The sequence below is a fragment of the Dendropsophus ebraccatus genome, chromosome 10 (assembly GCF_027789765.1).
Source record: "Dendropsophus ebraccatus isolate aDenEbr1 chromosome 10, aDenEbr1.pat, whole genome shotgun sequence".
Taxonomy (NCBI): Eukaryota; Metazoa; Chordata; class Amphibia; order Anura; family Hylidae; genus Dendropsophus; species Dendropsophus ebraccatus.
The window spans coordinates 41,688,948-41,702,383 of record NC_091463.1 but is presented as its reverse complement, the minus strand read 5'-3'; the positions used below and the strand labels follow the sequence as shown (position 1 = coordinate 41,702,383).

Sequence of the window (13,436 nt, the reverse complement as noted above, 5' to 3'; positions counted from 1 at the left end):
AGGGGGCTAATCTTTCCAGGGTGTTCGAAGTAGAGCGTGCACACAGGGTCCCCCTTAGACCTCTCCCTCCAGGTTCTAACCCACGAGCCATTTTGGTGAAACTCCTGTGTTCTGCAGATAGGGACTGTATCCTGAGAAAGGCAAGAAACCTAGATATAGGAGAATATAACGGCAGTAAGATAGCGTTGTTTCCAGACTATTCTAAGGCCACCCAACAAGCAAGAATGAAATACGGGCAGATAAAAAAACGGTTACGTGAGGCAGGGATCAACTACTCTCTGCTTTTTCCATCTAAATTGAAGATAATCCATGCGGATAATACATATTTTTTTGAAAGGAATTTTTTGAAAGGAATTTAAACGAACTGGTCTAGCGCGATATATGCTGAGGACAAATTGAAGTGAAGGGCTCAATCGGGTGGGGAATGGGCAGTTTAGAGACCAACACAAGCAATTGGTGTAGGTCAAGGTGGGGGTGGGGGGGAGGGAGGGAAGGGGGAGAAGGAGGTTCGTTTTGTTTTTTTTCTTTTTTCCCTTTTTTTTTTTTTTATTGGAGGGGTAGTTAGAATATGCAAGTTTTGATGTGGAATGTGCGGGGTTTGGGGGATAGGAGAAAAAGAGAAGCAGTAAACAGGGTGATTTGTAAACATCTTCCGGGAATAATCTGCCTAATAGAAACTCACCTTACACAAGATAGGGTTAGTTGCTTGCAGCGTAAATGGGTGGATCTGGAATATCACTCCGTATTTTCTAGCTTTGCCAGGGGGGTTAGTGTTCTAATCCATAAATCAGTGGACTGTAAGATCATAGAGTATAAGGTGGACAAGGAGGGGAGATTCATGTTTTTGGTGGTAGAGTTTAGGGGGAGAAGGATGGTGTGGGCCTTCATGTATGTCCCCCCGCTCTTCTCCTTGGGACCTTTTAGAGAGTTATGTGAATTTTTAGAGGGCCAAGCAGATGTTCCAGTATTGGTGATGGGGGATCTTAATTGTGTACCATGTGAAACATGGGACAGATTGAGACTTCAAGGTAATAAAGAGAAGTATGGGGTTACTCCGCTTTCTAAGTTCCTAGAGGAGGTGGGGTGGGTAGACATATGTAGAAGGCTCAACCCAGCAGTTAGGAGATATTCCTGTTATAATAAGTCGAAACAGACGTTGTCAAGGATAGATTTAGTGCTAGGCTCCCCGGAGATTCTCATGGATATAACAAATCAAGTACGAAGCTAGAAGAATCTCAGATCATTGCCCGGTGGTAACTCGCTTTAAAGATCAAGCGAACCCTAGAGTATATGGGTTAATGAGGTTCAACCCATTCTGGTTAGCTTTATTGAAGGATAAAAATATTATGTTAGACAAAATTAGAGAATTCTTTGAATTTAATTCAGGTTCTGCATCCGACTTGGTAATATGGGACACGGTAAAAGCCTTTTTGAGGGGACTCCTGTTACAGAGGACATCTAGATCTAAGAGAGAGTTACGAGAGGAAGAGGGGAAGGAGTCAGTTAAAAGAATGGAGGCTCGCTTTGTACAGTCTAAGTTGGAATCAGACAAAAAAGAGTGGGAGGAGGCAGTTGGAAAATATATGTTAATCTTAGAGAACAGGGCCGATAGTACCTTGTTTTTTCAGGGGCAACAGAACTATCTAGAGGGTTGCAGGCCTGGCAGATTTCTGTCCTCCATGCTAAGGAGTAAAGCAGGTCCCACAAGAATTCTGGCAATACGTAATGTTAGAGGGGTGATTGAGAAGTCCCATGAGGGGATTAAAGAGGTATTCCGCAAATTTTATAGTGAGTTGTATACCACAGAATTATCAGTGGGGAATAAGGAAGTAGAGGATTATGTGAATTCTTGTGAGCTGCCACAGCTCTCGGAGATATATAAAAACATGTTGAAAGCAAGGATTGCGGATGATGAAATCTGGAGGGTGGTGAGAGAGGCCCCTTGTTCTAAATCCCCCGGGCCAGATGGTATCCCCTATGAAATTTACAGAGAGTTTGGCACGGTACTGGTACCTAAGTTAAAGGATTTATTCAACAGTATTATGGAATTGGGGGACCTCCCGGCCTCAATGTATGAAGCAACAATTACTATACTGTTGAAGCCAGGGAAAGAAGAATTAGATCCAGGATCGTACAGACCAATCTCTTTGCTGAACTCGGATGTAAAGATCTTAGCCAAGATTTTGGCAAACAGACTCGCGAGAGTGGTAGAGAGGTTGGTCTTTAGGGATCAGTGTGGGTTTATGCCTGGTCGCTCTACAGCGGAAAATATTCGGCGGTTGTTTGGGAATCTGCAGGTGGGTCGGGGGGATGACCGCTTCATCCTGTCATTGGATGCGATTAAAGCCTTTGACAGGGTGGAGTGGTCGTTCCTCTGGGTACTTTTAAAGGGTTATGGGTTTGGACCTAGATTCATACAGCTGTTAAAAATAATGTGTCGTAGTCCTAGGGCGGTAGTGTTGGTTAATGGCGACCTATCGGAGCAGTTTGTTCTTGGTCGGGGAACAAGACAGGGTTGCCCTCTCTCTCCTCTCATCTTTGCCATCTTTGTGGAGCCGTTGGCAATAAAGATTAAGGGCGATGAGGAGGTAAGGGGGCTGAGATGGGGGGAGAGAGAGGAAAAAATATTATTTGCGGATGATATACTGCTGTATATAAGTAATACACCGCTCTTCTTGACAAGGGCGATAGTGGAAGAATTTGGAAGAGTTTCAGGGTTACAGATCAACTGGAAAAAAACGGTGCTGTTGCCCCTGGATCGGGAAGTAAGCCACAAACAGGTTACTGTACTGAAAGAGGGAGAGTCTTTTCGGTATCTAGGGGTAAGGGTGGCAAAGGATATTAAAAGATATATGGAGCTTAATATAAATCCCCTCCTGTTAAAATTAAGAGCCAAGGTAAACGTTTGGTTAGGCCTCCCTCTTAGTATGGCGGACAGAATTAGTCTAGTGAAGATGGTTATGTTGCCCCAAATCTTATATAGGTTGGTTAATTGCCCCATGTGGGTGGGAGAACGTTGTTTCAAACTGTTGGAGGCATTATTAAAGGAATTAATCTGGAAAGGAAGAAAAGTAAGGATAAAAATGGCTTATTTATATAAAGGACAGCAGGAAGGTGGATTGGCGGTCCTGAACTTAAAATTTTTAAAATTCTTAAAATTCTTTAAATTTTTAAAATTCTTAAAATTTTTTGGCAGCCCAGCTAGCAAGAGCAGGCGAATTGCTATATCTGCAGGAAGAGGTACATCAGAATCAGTGGGGTTGTCAAAATATCTGGGAGATTTTGGAAATTGGGAGTATGAGTCGGGGGAGAGTAGATCAATGCCCCCTGTTCACTATGGCGGACAGAGTTTGGGTGGAAGCAAAGAAAGTAATCGAGTCTAGGGGTGTATCCCAATGCACCCCCATGTGTAATAATCTTCATTTGCCACAGTTGGCGAAAATAAAAGAATGGAAATTTTGGCACTCGTATGGTTTGCGATATGTGGCACAGTTTCTTTCGGATTCTGGGGTTTCTCGGATTCGGATGTTTTTGACATGGGATCAGTTAAGAGTGAAATTTGGGTTGCCGGAGAAAGCACGGTTTAAGTATATGCAAGTAAAACATGCAGTTAGGAGCACTAAGGAAAGTAATTATTTACAGGTCACAGAAAATAATTTGTGGAAATATTTACTAGAAAGTGAGAGTTCTAGATTAAAGGTGTCGGGTATATATAAATTCTTGAGAGGGTACCAAGAGAAGGGGAATCCACACAAAAGCACTAAGTTATGGGATAAGGATATTGCATTAAAGGGTTAGTGCGGCGGTAAAAAATTATTCACAGAATAACACACATTACAAAGTTATACAACTTTGTAATGTATGTTATGTCTGTGAATGGCCCCTTCCCCGTGTCCCACCACCCCCACCAGTGTACCCGGAAGTGTAGTGCATTATATATACCTGATCCGTGCCGACACGCGTCAGCCATCTTGTGCCAAACGTCATCGCCGGCCGGCCCGCCCGAACACCTTCGATCTTCCCGAGTGACAGCCGCGTCATGAACTGCTCAGCCGCGATTGGCTGAGCATAACTGTACTCGGCCAATCACGGCTCAGCGGCTTATGACGCGGGGAAGGGGGCCATTCACAGACATAACATACATTACAAAGTTGTATTACTTTGTAATGTGTGTTATTCTGTGAATAATTTTTTACCGCCGCACTACTCCTTTAATAAGTATGGAAGAATGGTTGAATATATGGAAGTGGGGGGAGACGAGCATCATATAGTCACGATTTTAGATTATCACAGTGGTTTATTCACTATAGGCTTTATTACACTCCGAGAATATTGGCAAAATTTGGTAGGGGTGATAGTAAGTGTCCAAAATGTGGGAAGAGTGATACTGTTTTTTTTTCATTTGTTTTATGAGTGTAAACCAATTTGTGAGTTCTGGCACAAAATACTAGAAATGGTTAAGATGCGATTACAAATGATAGAAGCGGGAGACCCAAAGGTATGGTTATTAGGCCAATGGGAAGAGGTAAATGATAGAAGGAAAAAATTGCTGAATAAGCTGTTCTTTTTAGTAAGGATCTTGATCGCTAGAAAATGGATGGCAAAAGAGAGTCCGGTGGTGGAAGAATATATATCAAAGGTTTGCAAGATTACGACAGTTGATAGTTTGACTGTAAAATAATATATGGAGAAAAGTAATACACCCATTTAATGGCTTGAGTAAGTGGCTTAGTAAGAACCAGTGGTGTAGGTTTTCCATGATTCTTATAAAAGATTGTGGCCTGTGGAGTACACGAGATGCTCTGGAATTTTGGTGTTAACTAAGGGGAAGATCAAGGGGGTGGTCGTGGGGGGGGGACTGCCTGCGTGCGCTCGGGCGGGAGCTGCGCCTTGGTCCGGGGCTCGGCCGGACAGACATATATATGGTTTAGATTTTTTTTTTTGTAATATAATTAAAGTAGGATATCCTGTATTTCAGTGACCTTAGGTCAGGCATGTCCAAACTTTTGTCGAAGAGTGCCAAATTTGATGAAGTGAACATGTGCGAGGGCCGACCATTTTGCTTGACATTCTTTGGACCATTAAAATGAATGCAAATAAACTTTTTTTTACAAAGTTTATTGAAAACGACATACTTTATATACTTAAAAAATCCCGGGGCACACCACCAACCAAAATGGCACAAAATTACACTAAAACAGTACATATTATATATAGTTAATAATATAGATTCTAAATGTATTTATACTCACTCAGTGTGAAACCTGGGCCTGTTTCGATAAACACAAAAGGGATATCCCTGTTTCTCTTCCCCATGTTTCTCTCCCCCCTGCTTCTCTCCCCTGCTTCTCCCCCATCCCCATGTTTCTCTCCCCCCTGCTTCTCCCCCATCCCCATGTTTCTCTCCCCCCTGCTTCTCCCCATCCCCATGTTTCTCCCCCCCCTGCTTCTCCCCCATCCTCATGTTTCTCTCCCCCCTGCTTATCCCCCATCCCCATGTTTCTCTCCCCCCTGCTTCTCCCCCATCCCCATGTTTCTCTCCTGTTTCTCCCCCATCCCTGCTCACCTTCCTTGAGATGCTCGCCGCGGGCGCCGTCCCTCTCACCTACTGGCCCGGACGTGCTCCTCCAATCAGGGGAGACCGGGAGCGTGGTGCGTGGCGCACCACGCTCCTGGTCTCCCCTGATTGGAGGAGCACGTCCGGGCCAGTAGGTGAGGGGGACGGCGCCGGCGGCACACTGGTTGAAAAACACTGCTCTAGTGCACGGGAAAGGAAAGCCGAAATCTCGGACATCGCGAGATTTCGGCTTTCCTTTTCTGTGCACTAGAGTGGCGTGGCGCAAGGTATCTGTTGCTGCCGGATACCTGGGGGGCCGTAAAAGTTCGGAACACGGGCCTGGGTGTGAATGGACTGGTGAATGAGGGAGGCTGCGCAGGCTTGATCTGCTGAAGAGGGTCGTGGATGTAAAGGGTAATTAATTTTGGTAAGAAGGAATTTACTTATTTATTTAATTTTTTTTTTGTGTGTGTGCTTTGTTTTGATGTAAAAATTAATAATATATATTTTATTTTTTTATTTAGAATTATATGCTTTATGGAAGTAGGTTTTGTAGTGCAGTTTGGTGTCCGGCTTCGCCTGGGTGGGGGTGCGGCCCTCGCGCGGGTGGGCGGGGGCGGGAACCCTGCGCGAGTGCAGATCAATGCAGATTGTACAGCTAATGGGAGGAGGAAGTAGGGGTAGCCTCTCGTTGTGACTCCACGGGAGGAATAGGTTTTGTACTGGTTTAAGGCTAAATACGAGTAACTGTTCCTTGTGAGGGTAGGAAGGGGTATTTATGAAATATTATGATTGTGAGCGACTTTATAAGACATGTTAATTGTATATTTGTAATAAAGATTAAATAAAAAAAAATTAAATAAATACAGAGATCTGTGGGGGCTCAGTGTAGGGAAGTGACCCCAAAACAGCACTAATAGAGGATAGAACAAAAACATCTCCCCCTATCCCCTATTAGTGATGTTCTGGGATCACTTCCCAACACTGAGCCCCCACATAACTATGTATTCTGATCTCCCACAAAGCATCCAGTGTATAATGCACCTAGGACCCAACTACAACAGCTGCAGGCACTACAACTCCCAGCATGTGTTGACAGTCTGCAGCCCTCAGGATATGCTGGGAGTTGTAGTACCTGCAGCTGTTGTAGTTGGGTCCTAGGTAAATTGTAAACTGGATGCTTTGTGGGAGATCAGAATACATAGATCTGTGGGGGCTCAGTGTGTGGAAGTGACCCCAGAACATCACTAATAGGGGATAGAGGGAGATGTCTTTGTTGTATCCCCTATAAGTGCTGTTCTGGGGTCACTTTCCTACACTGAGCCCCCACAGATCTATGTATTCTGATATGCCACAAAGCATCCAGTGTATAGGACCCAACTACAACAACTGCAGGCACTACAACTCCCAGCATGTACTGAAAGTCTGCAGCCCTCAGGAATGCTGGGAGTTGCAGTACCTGCAGCTGTTGGATTATAGTTTAAAAGTTTGTGCTAGTGTACTGTAGTGACCGCGGGGCTGTGTCAGTAGACTACCGCAAACCATACACTGACCCATTTAGACCCCAATGGTACACAGGCTCTGCACACTATAGAACTGATTACAGTGCAGTTATTAATTACTCACAGGTGACGTCTTCTCCGATTGCCGTCGCTTACTTTTTGCTTTCTTCTCCATCTGGTGCAGCCATCATGAAGACTTCTCCGACCACAACTCGTCTGCAGGCTGGCAGAGCGGGGTTACTGGGGAAGGGAGGCAGCTGGGGGTAACTGGGGAAAGGAGGCAGCTGGGGGTGGCAGGAGGAGCAGCTGGGGTGACGGGGAGGGGGAGAAGCTGGGGAGTAGCTGGAGTGACAGGGGGAGCAGGAGAAGCTGGGGAAAAGGGGGAGCAGCTGGGGCGATGAAAGCAGCTGGGGCGACGGGGCAAAGCTGGGGCGACGGGGAGAAGATGGGAGGGCAGGTGGGGTGGCAGGGGGATAAGCTGGGGTGACGGGGAGAGGGAGAAGCTGGAGAACAGGGGGAGCAGCTGGGGCGATGAAGGCAGCTGGGGCGAAGGGGAGAAGCTGGGGCGACAGGGGGAGGGGGAGAAGATGGGAGGGCAGCTGGGGGGGGTGGCAGGGGGAGAAGAGGGCAGGGCAGCTGGGGTGATACGGGGAGAAGCTGGGGCGACAGGGGGAGAAGCTGGGGCGACAGGGGGAGAAGCTGGGGTGACGGGGAGAAGCTGGGGAACAGGGGGAGAAGCTGAGGAACAGGGGAGCAGCTGGGGCGACAGGGGGGCAGTCGGGGCAACAGGGAGGGGGAGAAGCTGGGGAACAGGGAGAAGCTGGGGTGACAGGGGGAGGAGGAGCAGCTAGGGGTGGCAGGGAAAGGGGGAGCAGCTGGGGCGACAGGGGGAGGGGGAGCAACTAGGGGTGGCAGGGAAAGGGGGAGAAGCTGGGTAACGGGGAGCAGCTGGGGTGACGGGAGGGGGAGCAGCTAGGGGTGGCAGGGAAAGGGGGAGAAGCTGGGTAACAGGGGGAGCAGCTAGGGGTGGCAGGGGGAGAAGATGGGAGGGCAGCTGTAGTGGCAGGGGTGAGAAGATGGGAGGGCAGCTGGGGTGGCAGGGGACCAGCCGGTGGGGAGGCAGAGGGACCAGCCGGGGGGGGGGGGCAGAGGGACCAGCCGGGGGGGGGGGGGCAGAGGGACCAGCCGGGGGGGGGGGGGCGGAGATGCCCGAACTTCTCTGCTCAACAGCGGCGTGATGACATCACACGCACGCTGCTGAGCAGGGAAGTTCGGGCATTGCGGGGCTGCACTGTGAGCTTCCGGCCTGTGTGACAGTCTGTGCCGGAAGCTCACGCCGGCCCTGCATAGGGGGACCTTCCCAGCCTGCCTCTGTCCCTGCCGCCCAGCTGACCGATCACAAGCCCCGCACCACCCGGGCGGCGGAGGGGGTAAACCAAAAAAATAAAATAAAAAAAGAAATGTGTCTTGCGGGCGCCGCCCCAGGCACCGGACCATGGGTGCCTAGTGGCAAATACGGCCCTGGTCACACATAGTGATATAGAGGTCACACAGTGATATAGAAGGTCACTGTGGGGGCACTCAATAGCACGCGCACACACACACACACAGCCTGCTGCAGCCGTAGCATACACACACACCCACACAACCTGCTGCAGCCATAGCACACTCACAGCTTGCTGCAGCCATAACGCACACACACACACAAACACGGCTTGCTGCGGCCATAGCACGCATACACACAGCCTGCTGCAGCCATAGTGCTCACATACACACACAGCTTTCTGCAGCCATAGCAAAGACACACACAACCTGCTGCAGCCATAGCATACACACACAGCCTGCTGCAGCCATAGCATACACACACAGCCTGCTGCAGTCATAGCACACACACAACCTACTGCAGCCATAGCACACGCGCACACACACACACAGCTGCAGCCATAGAACACTGCTGCAGCCAAGAAAAACACACAATCTTCTCCCAGTAAGAAAACACCACATTGAGGACAGAGGTTACTGCTACACTACTTATGTCTTCTCCTCCTCTATATTACACAGGAAATCTTCATATTACACTGCTGCTCATATACAGTCATCCAGCATCCAGGAAGAGAACAGCACAGATTTCCCCCCCACACAATGGACTCTTCCAGCTCAGAAACAAATTGCCAAATAGTGACTGACAACTTTTCCATGACCACCCTTATGTAATAGGGCCAGTGTCCTATTAGAATGTTATAATATATATTCATGAGCAAAACTTGTAAAATTCATATTAAAATTCAATTCTACATTTTTTAAAGATTTTGTTAAAGCTGGAGTCGGAGTCTGTACATTTTCTTCCGACTCCAGCCAAAACTAGCTCTGACTCCGACTCCAACTTCACAGCCCTGGTTTTTTTATCCACTCCTGGTTTTGGTTCCAAAATACTGAGCAAAAATACTGTGTGTGCACATAACCTTATTCAGATTTTCCCTTGAAATCCATGAAGAAATAATAAAAAACTCTAAATGTGGTCAGTACTGTTGTGCATCTTTGAGTAAATAATATTAACAGATAATAGCCAGTGGTACTAAAGAATACAGTAACTAATCCAGCTGTCATAGCAGAGTGTAAACACAGACTTTATAGATCTGATGTTACACCATCTATCCTCAGAACATCAATACTACAACATATTACCATGAAGGGGTCACGGCCCACAAGATGGCTAAATAATAATTGTTGGTTTTCAAAACATTTTCTCATTCCTGAATAAGGATTGCTTTGCAGGTTAGAGAGTGGTGCTTGAAAGTTTGTAAAACCTTTAGAATCTTCTATATTTAGGCTATGTTCCCACTCTGTATAAACAACGGCCGTTCCTCATGAACAACCGTTGTTTAACACAACCTACAGCTGGAATTAATGAAAAAGATCATTAATTTCCGCCATAGGTAGTGTTAAACAACGGCCGTTCACACGGAACAGACATTCAAAAATCAATTCTACTATCTATTTTTGGGGCATTTTTTCGGTTTGATCCCAGGATTCCCTGGTATTCAAAACAGCAGCACGGCTTATCATAGAGTATACAGCAGAAGACATGGCAGGCAACAAGCTTAGTGTCTGTCATGTCCTCTGCGTATCCCCCCCTGGTGTCACCTCCTCAGCCCGCCCTCCTCTCTGCTACATGGTCGTTAACTTTAAATAGCTGGAACACAGCGATCGCTTGTGCCGGCTATGTAACTTTATAGATGCCGCTGTCACAACTGACAGCAGCATTTAATCCTCTCCTAACAAGCTCCATATTCAGCAGGGGTCGGCTACTATGTGTAGCTGGAGGGGTAGAGCGGCGCCATGGTCCGCAAGAGGAGAACGAAGGAGAAGGCTGGAGGTGCCTCAGGAGGAGATGCCGCCACAACATCTGGCTGCACTGTGAGGTGGAGGCGGCAGGACTGTGAAGTGGGGGTGGCAGGACACTCCCCGTGCAGACATCAGTAATGTGGGGGGTGAATGGGGGGGGTCGGCCTAGCTCTCACTGGGAAGGGGGAGAGGGGGCTGTAGCCTTCAGATTACTTTCCCGCCCGAATCCAGGTCACCCTGCTGGGTCAGTGGTCAACATACCCTGACAGCAGGAATAGTGCAACTACAACCCCCATCATCCTAAAAGCTGAAGTGTTTGTTACATGACTACAACCCCATCATCCACCTGACAGCAGAAATAGTGAAACTACAACCCTTCATCATTCCCCTGATAGCTGAAGTGTTTGTTACATGACTACAACCCCCATCATCCCCCTGATAGCTGAAGTGTGTTACATGACTACAATCCACATTATCCCCATGATAGCTGAAGTGTGTGTTGCATGACTACAATCCCCATCATACCCTGATAGCTGAAGTGTGTTACATGACTACTACCCCCATAATCCCCCTGAGAGCTGAAGTGTGTGTGTTATATGACCACAATTTCCCTCCCAACAGCTGAAGTGTTATTGTCCATAGTATAAAATGGTCACCTTCCTAATCACGCAGGTAAACAGTGCAAGCGGAGAAACCTACCAAATTCCGTACCACATAAAAATATTGTACTTAATAAAACTACAGATCACGGCGCAAAAAATGCCCCCTTACACCACAGCCATGCTCGCTAAAAGATAAAAAAAAGTGTTAAGAATCAGAGTAGGGCAATTTTTTAAGCACGTTTATTTTAAATAATGTAAACTTTATTTTTTAAGTAATAAAATGAAAGGAACATAGATTGGTTCGTACGGACCCGACCGGCTGGGTAGGGGGCATTTCTATTCTTGTATTTAGTTTTTTTTAATGGATATAATTTAACCTCTTAACGACCGCATGACGGGTATACCCGTCATGCGGCCGTTAAGAGTAAACAGAGAGGGCTCCCGGCGTGAGCCCTCTCTGCAGCGCGCGGTCCCTGGTTGCTAAGTGCAGCCAGGGACCGCGTGTATTAGCCGGCGCGGCCTATCGCCGCGGCCGGCTAATTAACTATTCAAATGTCGGAGGGGAGATCCATTCTAATGAGCCGGCCGGGGCTCAGCGTCGGAATGACGCTGATCCCGGCTCGGCAATCTATTCAGATGGTCTGCAGCAGACCATTATAATAGAGCAACGATCTGATGGATCATTGCTCTATTATATACACAGGATTGATCTCAATGGGAGATCAGTTCTGTGTATATAGAAGTCCCCCAGGGGGCTTCATATTACTGTAAGGGAAAGTTAAAAAAAGTGTTTTTATTAATAAAAAATCCCCTCCACTAATAAAAGTCTGAATCACCCCCCTTTTTCCATTTTACAAATAAAAATAAATAAATAAATAAACATGTTTGCTATTACCGCGTGCGTAATCGCCCGAACTATTAATTAATCACATTCCTGATCTCGCACGGTAAACGGCGTCAGCACAAAATAATCCCAAAGTGCAAAATTGCGCATTTTTGGTCGCATCAAATCCAGAAAAAATGTAATGCGATCAAAAAGTGGCATATGCACAATCAAGGTACCGATAGAAAGAACACATCATGGCGCAAAAAATGACACCTGACACAGCCCCATAGACCAAAGGATAAAAGCACTATAAGCCTGGGAATAGAGTGATTTTAAGGAACGTATATTTGTTAACAATGGTTTTAATTTTTACAGGCCATCAGATACAATAAAAGTTATACATGTTACATATTGTTTTAATCAGAATGACTTGAGGAACATATATAACAACTAAGTTTTTCCATAGGACACACGGCGTAAAAATGAAGCCCCCCCAAAGAAAAATAATTGCGTTTTTTTTTCAATTTCACTGCGCATATAATTTTTTTCTGGTTTCGCAGCATATTTTATGGAAAAATTCAGCCTGTCATTGCGAAGTACAATTAGTGACGCAAAAAATAAGGGCTCATGTGGGTCTGTAGGTGTAAAATGCAAGTGCTATGGCCTTTTAAGCACATGAAGGAAAAAACGAAAACGCAAAAACGAAAGTTAGCACGGTCCTTAAAGCGTTAAGTATCGAATTGGTATCGAGCATTGAAAAAAAAAAGTTTATATTGGTATCGAACTCAAAATTCTGGTATCATGACATCACTAGTCTATACAGCGTGGGAACATAGCCTTATACATTAATGTGATTTTTGAACTTGAATGTATTTGTATTTTAGTATTTGAAAATGTTCAGTTTTTATTGAACGTTTTGTTTAGTCTGATATGCTAACTTCATTTTGTAGCATTACAAAAAGACAAAAGCAGCAAGAAGATATGGGATATTTTGGAAGTACCTGAGGGGTCAGAATTTGATGACTCTTTAGATCAGAGACAACAGCCTGAGTAAGTACCTTGAAAGTATAAATATACCTGGTAAAAATGATGATTAAAGGCTACTTTCTTCCAGAAACAATACCACTCCTGTCTTCAATTTGGATGTGAATTGTAATCCCACATGCAACCTGGGGACAGGGTTGGTGCTGTTTTTGCCAAAAAGTATCCGTATTTTTTTTTCTAATTTTGGATAACACCTTTTAAAGGGGTTATCTAGCTCTACAGAAACATGGCCACTTTCTTCCAGAGACAGCCCCACTCTTGTCTCCAGCTTGGGCGGGGTTTTGCTGCTTAGTTCCATTGAAGTGAATAGAGCTTAATTGCAAACCGCACCTGAACTGGAGACGTGTCGTGTTGTCTCTTATAGAAAGTGGCCGTTTTCGTAGCACTGGATAACCCCTTTAAAGGAGAATCCCTGCGAAAGAAAAATCAACTGCAGGCAGGGGGTGCAGGAACATAATAGAAAATGTTTGCTTATCTGTCTCAGCACTCTTTGACAGCAGCCAGATGTCATTTTCTCCTGGCTTCCTGGTACATCATGGCCCAGCTCCTGCTGCTGCAGT

The 13,436-nt window shown here is 46.1% G+C and overlaps 1 protein-coding gene across 4 annotated transcripts in view; it reads left to right on the top strand.

Moving 5' to 3' along the window:
• Positions 1–13,436, top strand: part of DNAAF6 (dynein axonemal assembly factor 6) — a 59,522-nt gene that overhangs the window by 23,179 nt on the left and 22,907 nt on the right. For all 4 annotated transcript variants that reach the window (XM_069944260.1, XM_069944258.1, XM_069944261.1 and 1 more), the window contains exon 4: positions 12,783–12,882. In XM_069944260.1, coding sequence (XP_069800361.1) covers positions 12,783–12,882 — 100 coding nt within the window. The remainder of the gene's footprint in view (positions 1–12,782; positions 12,883–13,436) is intronic.